We start from the raw sequence: 19,618 nt of genomic DNA on the forward strand, positions 1-19,618 counted from the left end.
TTTACCAAGCATGATGTCCTTCTCCAGGGACTGATCCCTCCTTACAACATGTCCAAAGTATGTAAGACTTAGTCTCGCCATCCTTGCTTCTAAGGAGCATTCTGGTTGTACTTCTTCCAAGACAGATTTGTTCTTTTTTTTGGCAGTCCATGTTATATTCAATATTCTTCACCAACACCACAGTTCAAAGGCATCAATTCTTCTCCGGTCTTCCTTATTCATTGTCCAGCTTTCACATGCATATGATGCAATTGAAAATACCACAGGTTGGGTCAGGCGCACCTTGGTCTTCAAGGTGGACATCTTTGCTTTTTAACACTTTAAAGAGATCTTTTGCAGCAGATTTGCCCAAAGCAATGCGTCTTTTGGTTTCTTGACTGCTGCTACCATGAGTGTTGATTGTGGATCCAGGTAAAATGAAATACTTGACAACTTCAATCTTTTCTCCATTTATCATGATGTTGCTTATAGGTCCAGTTGTGAGCATTTTTGTTTCCTTTATGCTGAGGTATAATCCATACTGAAGGCTGTAGTCTTTGGTCTTCATCAGTAAGTGCTGCAAGTTCTCTTCACTTACAGCAAGCAAGGTTGTGTCATCTGCATAATGCAGGTTGTTAATGAGTCTTCTTCCGATCCTGATGCCCCGTTCTTCTTCATACAGACTAGCTTCTCTGATTATTTGCTCAGCATACAGACTGAATAGGTGTGGTGAAAGGATGCCACCCTGACACACACCTTACCTGACTTTAAACCACGCAGTATCCCCTTGTTCTTTGCAAACAACTGCCTCTTGATCTACGTGCAGGTTCCTCATGAGCACAATTAAGTGTTCTGGAATTCCCATTCTTCGCAATGTTATCCATAATTTGTTATGATCCACACAGTCGAATGCCTTAGCATAGTCAATAAAACACAGGTAAACATCTTTCTGGTTTTCGCTCCTTTCAGTCCCGATCCACCCGACATCAGCAATGATATCCCTTGTTCCACGTCCTCTTCTGAATCCGGCCTGAATTTCTGGCAGGTTCCCTGTCAACATACTGCTGCCACCGCTTTTGAATGATCATCAGCAAAAATTTACTTGCATGTGATATTAATGATATTGTTTGGTAATTTCTGCATTTGGTTGGATTATCTTTCTTGAGAATAGGCATAAATATGGATCTCTTGTAGTTGGTTGGCCAGGTAGCTGTCTTCCAAACTTCTTGGCATAGACAAGTGAGCACTTCCAGTACTGCTTCTCTTTGTTGAAACATCTCATTTGATATTCCGTCAATTCCTGGAGCCTTGTTTTTCGCCAATGGCTTCAGTGCAGCTTGGACTTCCTTCTGCAGTACCGTCAGTTCCTGATCATATGCTGGCTCTTGAAATAGTTGAATGTCGACAAATTCTTTTTGGTATAATGACTCTGTGTATTCCTTCCATCTTCTTTTGATGCTTCCTGCGTTGTTTAATATTTTGCCCATAGAATCCTTCACCAATGCAACTCAAGGCTTGAATTTTTTCTTTAGTTCTTTCAGCTTGAGAAATGCCGAGTGTGTTCCTCCCCTTTGGTTTTCTGTCTCCAGCTCTTTGCATGTGTCATTGCAATACTTTGTCTTCTCAAGCCCCCCTTTGAAATCTTCTGTTCAGTTCTTTTACTTCATCATTTCTTCCTTTTGCTGTAGCTACTCGATGTTAAAGAACAAGCTTCCGGGTCTCTTCTGACATCCATTTTGGTCTTTCTTTCTTTTAAATGACCTCTTGCTTTCTTCATGTATGATGTCCTTGATGTCATTCCACAACATTAGTAACTACATTCTAGTCTTCCTATTCCCCCCATAGTCACCATCCTTTCCTCCAACAATCAAGTTCCCCAACTATGTATGATAAAATTAAGACAACATTATTATAATATAATATGGAGGATGGGGAAGTATTAGAATGAAACACAAAACAAGGATTCTTGAGTAACTACCTGTGTGACCGTGGACAAGTTATTTAACCTCTGGATCTCAACTTACTCACCTGCAATTTAAAAAGATAAGACTATATCAATGGTCCTCAGAGTTGTTCATGTAATGGAACATGTAGCATTTTTTATGCTTTTTAAGAGAACGTGGTAAAATATTAATATTTCCAATTTATAATAACCATATACCATCACACGCTGCATAACGTCCGTTTGGGTAATGTCCAATCGCATATATGTCTATGGTCTCATAAGGTTACACTCTTTACTTTATTCCCTACAGAGCAATGGATAGTAAGAGGTCTGGATTCTAATCTTTGTTCTGTCGTGAGTGTGTTGTGTGACAAAGCAGCTCCCTGGATCTCTTTTGTCTGCACAAGGAAGAGGATGGGCTCCACCATCCCTGATATCCTTTAAGACTCCAAAGTTAGAACCGAAGCTCATGAATAACTAAAGGCCCGCTCACCACAGGTCGACGGGCTCCCTGGTGTAGGTCTGATTCACAAGGACAGGAGAGTGGCAGGGCTGCCGGCGGACTAACCCTTAGTCCCCACCACCGCCACTGGAGACTGCCACCCCCAAGCCTCTGCACACCCCTCCCACCTGCCCCAAAGCGCACAGACAAGGCGCTTCCCAGAGCAGAGGTGTGGCCGCCCTTACCCTCACAAGGTTGTGGGCACAGGCTCGGGATACAGGAATCCGGGGCTTCGGCACTGAGAGGAGGAGCCGTCGCCACACGAGCACCATTGTTCGCACAATATCCAAAGCGCATAACGTCCTATTTCACAGAACGTTATCATGGACATTAAGTGATGCATGATTATATATAATTTTGTGCTAAACTACATGCCACCTTACTTCTTATACTAAAACCAGTTGCTATGGAGTCAATTCTGACTCATGGTGACCTCATGTTTAAGGGTAGAAATGTGCTCCATAGGGTTTTCAATGGCTGATTTATTCAGAAGTAGATCACCAGGCATTTCTTCCAAGATAGCTCTGGGTAGACTCGAACCTCCAACCTTCTGGTTTGCACCACCCAGGAAGTCCACCTCTTGAATGACACAATACCCGTCCGTCCACCTCTTGAATGACACAATACCTACAACAATGGGCTCAAACATACTAATGATCATGGTACAAGAGCAGGCAACATTTTGTTCTGGTGTTATACTTCAGGTCACCATGAGTTGCAGCCAACTTGACAGCAACTAACAACAACAACAGAATAAACAAATGCAAACAAGTGCCAAAGTTTAAAAGATTTTTTTTTGTTTTTATGGAAAAAGATTAGAGAAAAGCGTACAGAGTTTCTTCTGTGAGTTGGACCAAGCCTATCATTTCTTCATTTTTAGTGGAAGAACACTGAGGTTCCCTAGAGCATAGTTCGAATACCACCAAAATAGCTCCCCATGTTTCCCTTCAGCCCATGATTACTGCCTCATTCTAGAGAACAGGTGAGTTGAAATACTTTTATAAAACTCATAGGTATCGAACGTATCTTCAAGAATATCTTGAAAAGGCATTGCTGTTTGTGCTGCCCAGCACTGGTCAACCAGATAGTTACGCACTTTCCTTCTGGTGGCCTGACCCTAGTTTCCATTTGGGAACCACCCTTCCCTTGGTATCAGTCCACGTGATTCCAGTGAAGCTAACTGCACCTCCAACTCCTCCAGGGTTGGAGCACATGACCTGGGCCTAAACCAATCAACATATCCCTTCAGGAATGGAAACCTGACTCCAGAGAGGCTTGTGCTTGTGATTCTGAGACTTTTGCTTGTACTTCTGGAAGATTCTGTGGACATGAAACCTGAAAAGATTTAAGGGCTGAAGCTGCTGACACCATGTTCCTTCTATGTGAATCCTGAAACTAAATCCTGAAGGCAGAACTAAACTGGAGAAAAACTGAGTCTAATAGTATCAGTTAAGTGCCTAAACCAACTTTCCCTCTGGACTTTTCACTGTTACATGCCATGCTTAAACCAGTTTGCACTGGGATCTTTAGCACTTGCAACTAAGAGTGAAAGTACATATAAATAGGCATTAGTTACACTGTTGAGTTCTCAAACTCAGCCAGTAAAATGGAAAGTCCCATTATAGTATTGTCATTATGTCATATGTAGATTTTCCATTTTTTCCTCCCCTATGTCACATCTCAATCGCTATTTAGGAAATGTGGTTGCTATGCCTAAACTGTGAAGACTGTGAATTTTTTTTGGGACATTCTATAAATGCTATCTTCTAATTTTTTCCTTTCTGTGCCAATGTTGACCATGATAAGATCTGCATAGTTAGAAGAGAAAATAAATGATCTAAACTAGCCCTTTAGCTGATATTAACAATGTAGTTGTCAGAATTCCAAAAATGGCCCCCCAAGGTGTCCTACACTAGTCCCCAGAACCTGTAAATATGATGAGATATCACTCCCATGATTGTTATATAACGCAATTGACCTTAAAATAGGGAGATTATTTGGATGGACCTAATATAATCACATAAGCTCCTTAAAAAAGGAACGTTTTCTCTGGCTGTTGGCAGAAGGAAAAGTCAGAGAGACCTGAAGCTCAAGGGGGATTCAATGCACCATTGCTAGCATTGGAAATGGAATGGGCTATATGCAAAGGGATGTGGGCACCTCTAGGAGCTATGAGTGACTCCCAGCTGACTGTCAGCAAAAACCAGGGACCTCAGTCCTATGACCACATGGAAGTGAATTTGGCCAACAACCTGGAATAGCTTGGAAGCACATTCTTCTCCAGAGCTTCCAGATGAGAGTCTAGCCTAGCTGACACCTTAATTTCAGCCTTATGAGACCCTAAGCAGAGAACCCAGTCAAACCCACTTTGACTTCTGACCTACAGAACTGTGAAGTAATAAATAGATGTTGTTTTAAGTGGCTACGTTTTTGGTAACAGAGCTATAGAAAACAAATACAGGTAGTTATTACTACAGCAGCATGTGGTGTTGATGTTTTGGGGCAATGATAACACAATTATTTGGCTTTCATGGATCCAGTGAGAGAGATATTAGATATACTTTTTGTAACCTTGGAATAATTAAATCTATGGCAAACCATAATGAGTATTTTATGATATATATACATAATAATACTAGACTTGATGTTTCATATTAATATACACATATGTCTATTTGCAGTCTCATATTCTCATATGTATGTGTGTATAGACACCCCTATTTTTAAAAAAAAAGAATAACTCCATTCGCACCAACAACACACACACACTTTTTTCTACATGTATTTCCTATGAATAAAACAGATAAAAGAATCTAAGATTTAGGAATTTTATTTTCTCTCTTCCTAGTCAGAAAAGTTTCTGCATGTCTTAAACATGATATAATGCAAAGACCTTTCCTTGCCCCCAACTTTACTGAATTTGACCCTATGTTATTACTCTTATGGGGAAACAGACTTCCAATCTAGGTTTCTAAACGGCTTAGCTCAAAATTTCCTATTAGAAATATGTTAAATACCTCCATCTGCTGTTAGAACCAGGAACTCATTTTGTTGCTGTTTCATAGCTTACTTAAAAAAAAAAAAAAATGCTAAAATGGAGTAGCATGAATTTAGGGAAAGACTTGGCCTCTAGTTCGAATGTTACCTTTCTTTCAGAGGCTCCAGGTAACTTTTTTTTTTTTTTTACTTTTTCTACTAAGGAGTGTTGAACCTGACTAGATTAACTCAGGGGTACAGTCAAGTAATTTTCCTTCTGAAGAGCTCTCCATCTGCAGATAGTCTCTGTTCTTCTCAGTGATGGATATTTCAACTTATAAAAGGTTTTTTTTTTTTTTTCCTAAAGAAATGTACAGAGAAATACCAAGCACGCTTCCCCATCTTCCCCTCATGGTAACATCTTATATGGCTATGGGACAATATCAAAACTAAGAAATTGACATTGATAGAATCCATATTCTTATTCAGATTTCACCACTTATACATGCACTCCTGTGTGTATGTGTGTGTGTGTATATAGTTCTATGAAATTTTATTATAAATGAGGCTGTGTAACCACCACCACAATCAAGATATTCAACTGCCAAAAGATTCCCCTATATTAACCTTTACAATCACACCCATTCTCTTCCCACTCCCATCCCTAACTCCTGACAACATTAATCTCTTGTCTTTCTCTACTATTATGTTATTCCAAGAATGCTGGGAATAAATGAAATCATAAATTATGTATCCTTTTGAGTTTGGCCTTTTTTACTCATCATAGTTTCCTTGAGGCTCTTCTAAGCTTCATGTATCAATAGTTGGTTCCTTTTTATTGCTGAATAGTAGTCCATGATTAACCAAAAAGTTCTTAATGTTTTAATATGAAGTACTACTCAGTGTCTTGGTCATATTCAGGGAATACCTGAATCTTAGTAGCCACACATGCTTGGGTGGTGATTGGGCATCTGAATATTAGGGCACTGTTTTATCTGCTCAGTTAATCCCCTTGACTCTAATTGACAGAATGGTCCAACTGAGACTTTTAGTCAAATAAAGAAGGGACTCAGGACAAACAAACAGAGGATAACAAGTCAATCAAAAGCATTGTCACCTTATTGTATTCAAATAGATAAACTGATGGGCAATTAAAGTAATTATATGGACTACAACATAATTATTCTTAAAAAACTTACTTTAAGCAAAAAACAGTTTTCAGGAAGATTTGCAGAGTTCATTCATGATCAAGGAATGACAGCTGGAATAGCTACTAAAAAAACAGTAAAAGTAATCCTAAGACACGTCATATACCATGGTTTACCTAACTCTGTGTTCCAGTTTAAAAACATATGAAAAATATAAATGAATGGCTTATGTTTGCAGGAAGAAATGAAGTGCTATTAGAAAGTACAAATTCAGACTTATTTCATCAGCTGACATAAAACTAATGAAAACATTATGAAACAGAGTAGAATAAAAATAGTAGCCTAATAGACCACGAAGTCAGCAAACCTCATGATCAATACAATTGCCACAACTTTAGTCAGATTTCCACTAGCAGCTTGGTATGGTAAAGCTTTATGACACTGTGAGCAGGGCTTTTTATACATTTTCTTATATTCTTAGCTTCAAAGAATATTTGAGGCAGAAAGAAGATGCTAAATAAACGCTCACAGATTGAATGAATGCATTCAGGACAAGAATCAAAGATGTTTGCTATAGTGCAATTTATAAGCTTGAAATATTGGAAACCACCTACTTGCTCAGTAGTAGATGAATGACTAAATAAATTTTGGTAATGTCATTAGCTATAAAAAACAAATAGGAAATCTATAGCAGAAAAATACATTAAACAGACCATAAGAATTTAATGTATGGATTTAACAGCAGATTAGAAACAGCTGAAGAGAGAATTAATGAGCTAGGGGACAGGTCAAAAGAAAATATCCAGAATAAAGTATGAGACAAAAGGATGAAAAATACACAATACAGCATAAGAAACACAGGGTTTACTAAAGAAAAAACAGCGAGGAGGGCACTAATATGCATGTTATTAGTGTTCTTTCAGAGAACAGAGAGAGAATGGGGCTGAAGCAATATTTGAAGGCACAATTGCAGAAAATTTTCCAAAACTGATAAAACACAGTAAGTCACATACTAAAAAAAATTCCTAAAATCCCAATTACTATTGATACAAAATGGCAAAACAACAGCAACTACAACAACAAAAACACCAAGTATACATGGATGACTTATAAAAATTGTCCATGTGCTGCATGGGCCATAAAGCAAGTCTCAACAAATTTCAAAGGGTTGACATCATACCAAAAATGTTCTCTAACCACAGTGAAATTAATCTAGAAATCAACAAAACACATAAAAACCAGAAATTAAGAAATTCTAAATAATCCATGGATCAAAGAAGATAACAAAATGGAAATGATGATGAAAATATGACATAACAAAACTTGTAGAACAAAGCTAAAGCCATGCTTAGAGGTAAATTTATATTCTTAAATGTATAAACCAATAGAAATAAGCCTTGCAGAAGGTAGGATTTTAGGCAGGAAAGAGGAAATAAGGGCATTTTGGTCAAGCAAACCAACATGAGCCAAGTACAGTCAGCTTGGGCCTCAGCAAGTAAATACAAAGAGGTCCTGAGACATAATAATATAGTACAGTGGGTCTGACAGTTGATGCTTCATTTAACATAGCAGACAATGGGCAAATTTTGAAGAAGTGTAAGTCAGTCAGTGAGATGTTCTTTAAAAGCATATCACCTAGGAGGTAGGAGGAGTGTTCAGGATGAAGTATACCTTCTCCCTACAGTAACACTCATCATTCTTTATTGTAATGACTTGTTTAATATCTCTCTTCCCTGTAAACTCTCTGAGGGAAGCTCTGTGAGGCCAGAAACTCTACTTCTCTTTTCTGTTCCTATGATAGTGCTTAGCAAAGAGAAATGTTCAGTAAATATTTGTGCATGAATAACGGATGGAAGAAATGGGTGATGTCAAACTCAGAAAACCACTATAATAGTTGGACTCAGTTTTCAATTGACATGTAAGTAGATCACAGGGCTACAGTGGTCTAGCAGACAATGTTCTCATGGATGCCCAGACTAGCTGCCCTCCACATTTTCTTACTTCCATTAATTATACTACTTCATTCATTCATTCATTTGTTCATCCATTCAACAACCTTATATTGAATGTCAGGTAAGTTCTGGGCCTAGAGGTACAGATATGAATAAAACAAAGTTCCTGCTGTAATGGAACTTACATTCTAATTGGGAAACTCTGACAATAAACAAATATGTATATGATAGGTAGTAAAAAGGTACCTTGAAGAAAAAGAAAGCAGGGATGGAGAGAGACAAGGCATGAGCTCACTTGACACATCTGAGAAACTGTCAGAAAACCAGGATGGCTGGAGCAGAGGAAAAGAGGAGAAATGGGAGTCAAGGAGATACCATGGGCCTGTATCATATGATAAAGACTTTGGTTTCACTAAAAACGAAATAAGTCATTGAGAATTTGAAGCTGAGGACTCCTATGATCTGACTTGTGAATATAAAAGGAACATTCTGGTCACTAAATGGATAATGGACTATAGGGGGGAAAGGTAGGAGAAAGACCAGTTAGGAAGCTAACCTAAAGGTCATTTTAACTACTTGCACTCTGTTCTCCTCCAATTCTATGTAACTTAATAGTACCTCCACCAACTGTCTCCTCCTTTTCCATCTACATTACCCAACTCCAGAACCTCATTGCTTGCTACTTTAACTATTATAGTAGTAACATTCTAGTTTGGGGTCTCTAAGCTTGAAGAAGGTAGGAGTTAAGCTCCCCATTAATCCCTTAAATAGTTCTAGAAAAAATACTAAGTAGAACAGTAAGATAAATAGCATAATTTTTAAAATGGAAATTAAGCGGCATAGTTGAAGGTTCAGGTAGTTCATGGAAGAAAATGAGAAAAAAAAAATCTCAGAAAATGCTTCTCTCTTAACTATCTAGTGCTGCTATCACAGAAATACCATAAGTGGGTGACTTTAACAAACAGAAATTTATTTTCTCACAGTTTAGGAGACTAGAAGTTCAAATTCAGGGTGCCAGCTCTAGAGGAAGGCTTTCTCTGTCTGTTGGCTCTAGAGGAAGGTCCTTGTTTCTTTTGAGCTTCTGCTCATGGGAAATCTTCACGTGGCCTGGTGTGTGTTTTCCCCATCTCTGCTTCTCTCACTTGCTTGTTCAATCTCCTTTGTATCTCAAAAGAGATTGACATAAGACACATCCTACACTAATCCTGTCTCATTAACATAACAAGATGATCCATTCCTAAATGCAAAGAGGTTAGGATTTACAACATATATTTTGAGGGGACACAATTCAATCCAAAACATTCCACCCTTTAGCCCCCCAAAACTCATTTCCTTGCCATATGCAAAACACATTTACCCCGTCACATCACACCAAAATTCTTATAGCAACTCCCATCCAAAATTTCATCTTCTGAATCATCTAAATCAAGTATGGGTGAAACTTTAGGCATATTCCATCCTGGGGCAAAATTCCTCTTCATCTGTGAACCTGCAAAATCTAAATTACAAGTTATCTGCTTCCAAAATACAAGGTAGACATTTCCATTACAAATGGGAGAAATTGGGCGGAAAGAAGGGATAATGGGCACCCAGAAAGTCCAAAACCCAGCAGAACAATTTACATTAGCTCTCAAGGCTTAAAAATATTCCACTGTTCTTTGGGACCATCTGGACAATGGCCCTGCCCTCCAGACTCTGGGCGTTGGCCACAGCCTCCGGGTAGAGGCCCCTCAGCCCTGTGCTTCAGCTCTGCCTTCCAGGCCTTCTGGGATGGCAACTCTGCTCCCTCTGCTTCAGGCCGCCCAATTCTCCTAGTCCATCTGAGTAGTGAACCCACCCCTTCAGCCCCAGAAGGCCCCATTCTTCTGCCCCTTGGGCATGGCAGCCCCACCCCCTGAGCTTTGGGCAGTGGCCCATCCTCCTGGCACACCTTACAGCAGCTCCACACTCTGGATGTGAGTTGGTGAAGATGGGACTCTTTGAAACCTCGGAGGCTGCGGCCCCACGCTTTGAGATCCAGGAGACTGTGGCTTCACCCTTTGAAACCGAGAAGGCCCTACTTCCTGCGCTCCTTCCAACAGTTCTGCTGATCTCCGAGCTGCTGCAGGGATGGTTCTTTTATTTTCTTGGAGGACAATAGATGTAGCTCCTTTGGCTTGATTCCTGTCTGTAGAATTCCAAGAGGCAAACAGCATCCTCTCCTTTCATTCTTTCTCTGTCCCTTTCAGTCTAAGCTAAAGGGTTTTCTGCTGTGGTAGTTGGTTAGATCCATCAGTCACAGGCTTTATCTCTTTAACAAAAAATTGTGTAGCCACATACTTCGTGAAAATTCTAGGACACATGTTCTTAGTTTGTACAACAGAATTTTCCAAATCTTTAAACTTTGTTTCCCTTTTGCACAGTTCATTTTTAAGTCCATCTCTTTCCTCTCACATTGTACTATAAATGGCAAGGAGAAACCTTGCTTAGAAATCTCCTCAGCTAAATATCCAAGTTTTTCACTTAAAAGTTCTATCTTCCACCAAACATCTGAACATAATTCAGACAAGTTCTTTACCACTGCATAAGAAGTATCACCCATTTTCCATTGTTTAATCACATATTTATCATTTTCTTTTAAAGCCTCACCAGAAGCACATTTAACATCCACATTTCTAGCAACATTCTGTTGCTGGCACCATATGTATTCTCTAAGCTGGCACCATATGTATTCTCTAAGACGATGAAGACTTTCTCTATAGCTCTCCTCACTCCTTTTGAGCCCTCACCAGAATTGCCTTTATGTCCATAATTCTACCAACAGTCTCTTCAAGGCAATCTAGGCTTTTACTATTTAAAAACCCGTTGCAGTCAAGTCGATTATCCCTCATAACAACCCTACAGGCTTTTACTATTAGGCATCTTAAAACTTTTACAGCCTCTACCCATTACTCAATTCCAAAACCACCTCCATATTTTAAGTATGTGTTAGAGCAGCACCCCCACTCTTGGTACCAAATTCTATCTTAGTTATCTAATGTTGCTATAACAGAAATACCATAAGTGGGTGACTTTAACAAACAAATTTATTTTCTCACAGTTTAGGAGGCTAGAAGTATGAATTCAGTGTGCTAGCTCTAGGGGAAGACTTCTTCTCTCTGTTGACACTGGAAGAAGGTCCTTGTCTTATCTGAGCTTCTGCTCCTAGGCAATCTTCATGTGGCTTGGCATGTGTCTTCCCCCATCTCTGCTTCTCTCATTTCTTGTTTAATCTCTTTTATATCTCAAAAGAGACTGACTTAAGACACACCCTACACTAATCCTGTCTCATTAACATAACAAGGACAACCCATTCCAAAATGGAATTATAACTTCAGGCATAGAGGTTAGACTTACAACACATATTCTTGGGGGACACAATTTAATCCATAACATCTTACTTAAAAGTCTTTGGTAATTTCTGAACTAATGCACACTTATGAACATAAACCTAATCCTCTGGAATGCTTGATTTTGACTTTGTTTCAAAGAAGCAAGAGCAATTAGATGATCTGTTCACTTTAATTCAAAGAAAACATATGGCATTAATTTTAAAATATACCAGAAGCCAAACAGATAACAGTAATAGTCAATATCAGGATATTTAACTTTTTTATTAAAAATGAAAATTATCAGCCTATGTTTACATCTCTGGAAGACATAATAATTTCATGTTCTTGAATACAACACCATACCCTTGTTCTGATAAAATAATTATATAAAAGAGCTAAAGGCAAATGCTTAAAGCTGAGTATTCTCAATAGCTAGTAAAAGTAATGTAACTTAACATGGGATTTTATTCATGGAAAGTGTAATTGGACTATTTAGTGCCTATTAAAAGCAATTATTATTTTAACATTTACTTTTATTGGTAAGAGTTCTAGAAATGAGAGTTTGAGCTGTGGCAATTTAAACAACAGTCCATTTTTCCTAAAAAGACAGAAACTGACTTACTGTTACCAAAACTGACCTGTGCATTCAACGTCTCTACAAAAATTGTATTGATATTTGCTGAACAAAATGGAAAGAAAGTTCAAATCAAATAAGATGGTTACAGATTACCATTAACTGTATGTAGAAGTATATAAATGATTTAATGGAGTAATAAATCATATGCTATTGAATACTCATGAAAATCATAATATGACTCCATTTTTAATATGTGGTTTTTGGCAATTTATAATTAATAGACATTATCATCATTTGCCTACTTAAAGAATTTCTTATTATTATTAATTTACCTTTCTTTGAAAAAGCAGGTGCTATAATAGTGCCTGTAGCTAGTCCATCTCAAACCTGTTACTAAGAGAGAAAAACCTTGAACACAGAAAAAAAGCATGTCACTTCTTTCAGCTTCATTTCTTCTATTCTATCAGGGAGGCAGGGAGAATGCCTTATAAAAATTGACCAATGCAGTATAATTTGAATTTATATTCTCTTGGAATGGTAAGTATAATCAAGTGAGTACCAAATGCTCAGTGTTTATTCCATGCCAATTGGATTTGGACTTAATTATAGTAGAAGAACTGATTTTACAGCAATTTTAAAAATGTAAATAAGGCTTTAAAACTGATTCAAGAATTATATTTTATAAATGAAGCTTTGATTTTAATTTAAACAATTCTCTTAAGGTATCATATGCATTATTCAAAATGTTCTGTTTTTGTTATGATTGAAATAGTAGTGATACTTCAGGAAACCAGGGATCAGAAACACTTGTTTCTTACCAAATTACATCTACTAACGATTATAATAATTTTCTGCACTAGATTAATTTTAAAACATAAATATTGAGTATTTTAAAGTTTAAATTATTAGATAGAACTTTATAAAAAAACTATCAGTGGAAAATGTGTACCAAAATATAGTACAAATTTACCTATTTCAATCCAAATATTCTCACTACTAAAGCCTGCCTCAAGCTGCTACATTAAAAGTGCATTTTGTAACGCATACTGATTTTTGTTCTATTGCAAATACAGTAAAACCTGTGAAAGCCAGAACCTGTGTAAGGCACAAACCTGTCAGAGAAGGGAAATCAAATATTTTCCACTAAAATGAGCAATAGAAAAGTGGTAAGACCGTACCCTGTCAAAGGAGGAAAACTTGCAAGACTCAGAAAAACAAGGCAGTCCCTGCTCTCACAGGTTTCACTGTATATTTCCTTCAAGGCACCTGACTATCTTGTTAGTTATGTATTTACCTTTATATAGAGAGAGAGAGTTAGAATACTACTAAACCTACTTTATACTTGCTTTCTTATTAGTATCAAATGAGACATTAAAGGACATTCTAATTGAAAAAAATCAACACACATTTAGATATATGTTCTCTTCTGAAAGAGTGAAGTACATGCCAAGTTGAGTCATTAAGAGAAATGTCAGCACGATCAGTGGCAGCTGCTCACATCCATGGGAAGGGAAGGGCTGGGTAGGAGTACAGTAGCTAGCAAACCCCTCAGCGCTCTGCAAAATCACTAGTGGGAAAAGAACAAAGGCCTTTCCAATGAAACTAACACAGATGTGCCCCAAGGCAAACTGTCAGAAGGAGTTAAGATGACAGCTACTCACAGTTCATTATTTCCTTCTCACAGGTCACTGGGTGACAAGCTGGGTCAGCTGCTTTGTTGGCTGTCCCAGGCCTTCCCCCACCCACTATTCAATTCAAATAAGGGTAAAGGGCTCCGCTGGATAAACTAACAAAAACAAACACATTCCAGGCACTTAAAGAGGCCAGAATATGGCATTTATTTCACTTTGGACCAAACTTAGAATTAAATATACACACAACTTACTTTATCCAAGGAAGGAGAGAACCACATTTCTATACCTCCCTGATAGAGGGAGTAGAAACATTTTGTTAAGGTGTGGATAAAGCAAACAAGAAAACATAACCTGTCATGAATTAACAACCTTACATCTGAGACCTTATACATTAAGAGAGTTGTCATTTTCTTTTTTTTCTTTTATAAGAAAAAGAATTTTTCCACATTACCAAAAAAAAAAAAAAATTGTTTTCCACAAGTGTGTGAAATATAAAATGAATGAAATGATTCTGCAGATGGGAGAGCATGAATTGCAATGATTAATTTAGATTTTTTTAAGGATATAATTCCAAACAATACACCGATCAAAACAGCAATACTGTAAATAACTTTCATGATGCAATGCACATAAAATTTGTGTAATGGTTAAATATGGTTACATAATATGATGCCATTCTGTTATAAAATCAATAAATGAAAACTACTAGGGACAAGGAATAACACAGTGGTTAAGAATATGGGCTTTATATCCAAATAGGCCTGGGTTCAAATCCCATCTCCTTCATTAACTAGCTGTATGACTGGGCACATCATGTAACTTATCTAAAGGTCAGATTATTAGCTCATAATCTTTTCCTTCTTGTTCTAAAATTCTATTTCTTTTTCCAACTTCCAGAATTCAGCTCATTTCATGTTACTACTTTATTTTTTGCAGTGATTTTATTCTGTATTTTGTGGAATTATCCTTGATAAAAGCAAGAAAACATAGAGCCTTCTCTTGAAGCTGAGATAACATAATGCAGTGAATCTCTTATATTTGGAAGGGATGTAAACTTAACAAGACAACCTAGGGTTCAAAGTAATCAATATGCCAAATTCAGTACCATGTTCTAATTTTGCACCACAATCCCTTCCAAAATGGGAGAAAAGTAATTAAGTATTTACTCTTTACTCAAAATAACTTTATTAAGGAAAAGAGAGGGATAAAAATCGAAATTGTATCTTCTATGGTAAATCATGGGATTATGAGGGTGAAGGGGAGGATGCACATAAATTTCTGAGGCCTTGTGGGGTATGAGGAAGAATTGCTGGAGCCCAGGAAGTAAATTCTAAGGAATTCTCATTAAGAAAATGTTCCTGGAAATTTTCTTATAAAATAAAATTCAGTCAATTTCTACTAACTATAAAACACAGATCTAAATGCAACCATATTAAAAAAAATATTTTCTATCTCTAACTTCTTTTAAGAACATTTCACATCTACCATTATTGAGTGCTTACTATGTTCCTGGAACTTTAAAGACATCTAATTTAATTCTAGCAACCCCATTAAGTATTTTCAGGTGGAAACAGATATTAACTGCTTTTTCCCCCTCATATCTCCTAATACTATATGCCTTTCTCCCAAAGTTCCGTCACTAAATTATGCCACATCATGAGAGATACAACAGAATACACAGGCCAGATTCCTAAAGTACACAACACCCTCACCCCTCAGAGAAAATACTTCCAGGTTGTGGGAAAGGGAGTCATAGAGAAGTAAAATAAGGTGAGTTATCACTGGGGTCGCTGCACCATGCCCCATCAGAGCAAGGCCCATATAAGTTTAAAATAGCAAATAAATTTGAGGAATCTGAAAGCTGAAGAAACCAGTCATCTTTTCTGAGAAGACCCCAGCATAACGCCAGAGTCCAAGACAATGACAAGCCCCCAGAGTTCTCTCACGAAGGGTAGAGTAGAAATGGCTGCCTAGTGAGCGTAGGACTATGACCAACAGTGCCTCACAGAGCAGTACTGTGAGTTCCCAAGTGCCCCAGTGTTCCTTAAGATCTTGTTCTAGATGAACACATCAGACAATTGACTGCTCCCAAGGGACTTACACATTCTATGACATGGGAACAGCAGAGTGTGCCCAGACAGTGGTCCAGCAGTGCCACTGTAGCTTTGTGGCTGTGTTGTAGAATATCAGAGTTAAGAACCCTGTTTGTGATTAAGGACCTGGAACCTAAGTTTTCAAACCAGTCCAGGACACTCCCATACTATGATACAGTAGAGTGCTAAATTTGTTCTTTTGTTTGTCTATGCACTATCTCATTCAAACAACAACAACAACAGAAGGATTTGAGGTTTAATTAAAAAATTAATAGACAATAAGTTCAAGAGTCACTTCTGTTAGGAAAAACTGTTCCCTTCCTGCCAAAATCTCCGGCAGGAATGTATAATTTCAGAATATGAGATAGCTCTTAATTGAAATAAAAAGTTGCCAAGCTTTTTTTTTTTCTTCTTTTCTCATGCAAGTGACATTTCTATCTACAGTTAGAATATTTAAACTTGAGAATTCTCTTAAAATTTAGTGAGTATGGTAAGAACTGTTTTATGCTTTTAAGAGTACTTCAGCAAACACTAATTTCTAACAATTATGTGTAAGATTGCCATTTATAAAGTCATTTTGTGGTTTACAACATCAAACCCAACAACATAATAAAAAACTTTAGTTTCCAAATAGAGGATCAGAGAGATTGTTAGCAAAATCATTGATGTTATTTTTCATTCTAGTCATTGAAACGGTATCCATTTGTTAACATTACTTAAGATCATCTATTGTGTACTTACCCTCGGGTCTAAATAAAAATTCTCCTCATGAAACATAAAAGGGACTGTCCATGGGTATAGCCTTTTTAAAGTCCCTTTGGTATTTTCACAATTGGATGTATGCTTAGAGCTGCCTTAGCATAATTACCTCAGAGAATGTTAGTGAGATCGTAGGACAACACTTCCAAAGTATTCTGACAAAGGATAACACACATCCATCTTAAACAAATACACATAAATGTCACCTCTTTTCATTAACTGTGAACCAAAAACTACTTTGATTAACAGCCAAAAGTCTTTTGAGATATTTCAGTAATCTTCAGGAAATCAATTTTACATGAAACTGAAGGAAAGCATCGAATGTCATTGAGCAATAAAGCTCAGTTCTGTCAGTGACCTACCTCTGAGCAGAAGCCTTAGGATGTTTCTCTTCCAGTTTCCTTACCAGTGCCACTGTCAGCTGCCCTGTCTCACCAACAGAACCTTCTGGCATTAAATGGGTGTTTGAAGGTTCTGGCAGTTGCTTCAGATCAGGGTTGCTGGCACGTTTTTGTAGACCCTAATGATTAAAATACAGGGAAAATGTAGCTGATTTTCATTGACTGTAAATATCTAAACTACATATACCAGAAATGTAACATTTAATTTTTTAAGGTTCCTTCAGTCTTCTTTGTACAGCACATAAGTCATTTGTATGTGATCAGAACAAAAGAAGGCATTCCTAAGAAAAAGCTAGTGTATCACAATCTATTTAATAAAATAACATTTATATAAATATGTAGGTTTATATAAATATATATGTTTATATACATATATGCATATATATACTTATATTATGTGTATGATTTTAAACAATAACACTAAGATGTGAGTTCATGCTTGCCTCCTGAAAACAACTTGAACTTTTTTTCTCTTTTCAAAATTCATTTTAAAGATACATTTCTGTATTGCCTCTGGCTCACCACACTGACCTCTTCTGCTAAGCTGCTGCCACATTCCTGATGAGCTGTGGTCCAGGCACCACGGTGAATGTGATACTCTGTCTGGGTCACATCCACTTGTGCATTTAGCTCCTCTAGGTAGGTCAGAACAAACTGAGGATGGGCCTTTAGGAAAGGGAAAAAAAAATAAAAGTAGTACCAGCTCTGTAAGCAATAGCCAAAAAATCTACAAAACTAGATAAGGGGAAGATACAGTAGATTCATAGTAAAAATATTGGGCTAATAAATTTGCATTTTACTCTCAATTTCAAATCAAAATCAGAAAAATTACTTTAATATTGAAATTTCTAACTAGTTGTTTAATCTGATCAGTTTCAGCTAGATTGCTAATCTTCACCCTAAAATAGATAGTTATAGATTAAAATATTAAAGCCATCTTCTGTAGTAATAATAATGGCACCTTAGAAGACAGGCCTGCTGATCTGCTTCTGAAAGATCACAGCCTTGAAAACTACAGAGCAGTTCTACTCTGTAACACAGGGGGTCACCATGAGTTGGAAACAACTTAAAGGCAACAAACAACAACATTTACTGAGTTATTTCTACGTACGCGGTACTATTCTAAACACATTACATATATGTAATATGCAAGTGTTATATCGTTTAGGAGTATTCAATTCTGCTATAAAAGACACAAAAACAAATGGGGTGGATGAAATTCATTAGATTTATTAAGCAGTGGTAAGTAAGTTAGTAAGTAAACTGTGAGAAGTATCAATCAGGAAGTAAATAGAGCACATGTTTATGAATATAGATATATAGTGATGAAAGGGCAAAATAGGCATTTAATATTCATGATTCACTAAACAACATGCAAGGCAACAAATATTTATGATACACTAAATATGAATGGAAGTCGCTGGGTGATGTAAATAGTTAACGTGTTCAGCTGCTAATGGACAGATTGGAAGTGAATCTCCCCGGAGGTACCTTGGAAGAAAGGCCTGGCAATCTACTTCTGAAAAATCAGCCATTGAAATCCTATGGAGTACAGTTCTACTCTGATACACATGGGCCACCATGAGTCAGAATCGACACATTTAAATATAAATGAAACTCATGAGTCACACAATAATAATTAGACCTTAGATTGGCCACCCACTGCTGATTCTCACTGAGGATCCATGTATCCTCTGCCAGATAAAATCTCATGACTGCTCATCAGGTTAACTGGGGAGCACAGCTATTAGCCAAGAATACTTGCCCTCCGGGTCTCTCATGGGGCAAGTGTGTATCATTGACCCAGGAACCTGCCGTCTGTTAGACCTCTTTGCTCAAACTTCATCTCTGGTCCTTGCACACACATTATCAGCAGGGAAGGGTGATGCAGCACAGAAGGAGAGAAAGGATATGTAAATACTGTGGAACAAGATTCAGGTAATGCAGCCTTTCAACACACTTGCACCTTATCCTAAGTGTGTTAACCTAGTCCATTTCTCTCTCCATACATTTTGCTGTGTGTTTTAAATTGATTTAATAAATTGTGGTTTGAGCAGTTTAATTTGGTCTGTGCACCTTTTTGTTCTGTGACCTCTAGGAATCAAGTGTGGCAAGGAACTGGGCAATAGCAACATAAGTGTCCTTAGGATACAATGGAAACGCTTTGATTGCTAAAAAAAAAAATAAAATAAAGGTGGGGGGTTGCTATGAGTCGGAATCGACTCAGTGGCAACGGGTTTGGTTTTCTTTTGGATCCATTTTTGAGATTCCCCCCCACAATGGAGCTAAGAATCATCTTCGT

At 37.5% G+C, this 19,618-nt stretch overlaps 1 protein-coding gene across 1 annotated transcript in view; it reads right to left on the reverse strand.

Moving 5' to 3' along the window:
- The window catches only part of DCDC1 (doublecortin domain containing 1), a 518,812-nt gene that overhangs the window by 194,375 nt on the left and 304,819 nt on the right, over positions 1-19,618 (reverse strand). Inside the window, exons 18-19 of the mRNA XM_023737954.1 lie at positions 17,848-17,982; positions 17,278-17,435 (exon numbers count right to left, since the gene is read on the reverse strand). Coding sequence (XP_023593722.1) covers positions 17,278-17,435; positions 17,848-17,982 — 293 coding nt within the window. The remainder of the gene's footprint in view (positions 1-17,277; positions 17,436-17,847; positions 17,983-19,618) is intronic.

The sequence above is a fragment of the Trichechus manatus genome, unplaced genomic scaffold (assembly GCF_000243295.1).
Source record: "Trichechus manatus latirostris isolate Lorelei unplaced genomic scaffold, TriManLat1.0 scaffold00006, whole genome shotgun sequence".
Taxonomy (NCBI): Eukaryota; Metazoa; Chordata; class Mammalia; order Sirenia; family Trichechidae; genus Trichechus; species Trichechus manatus.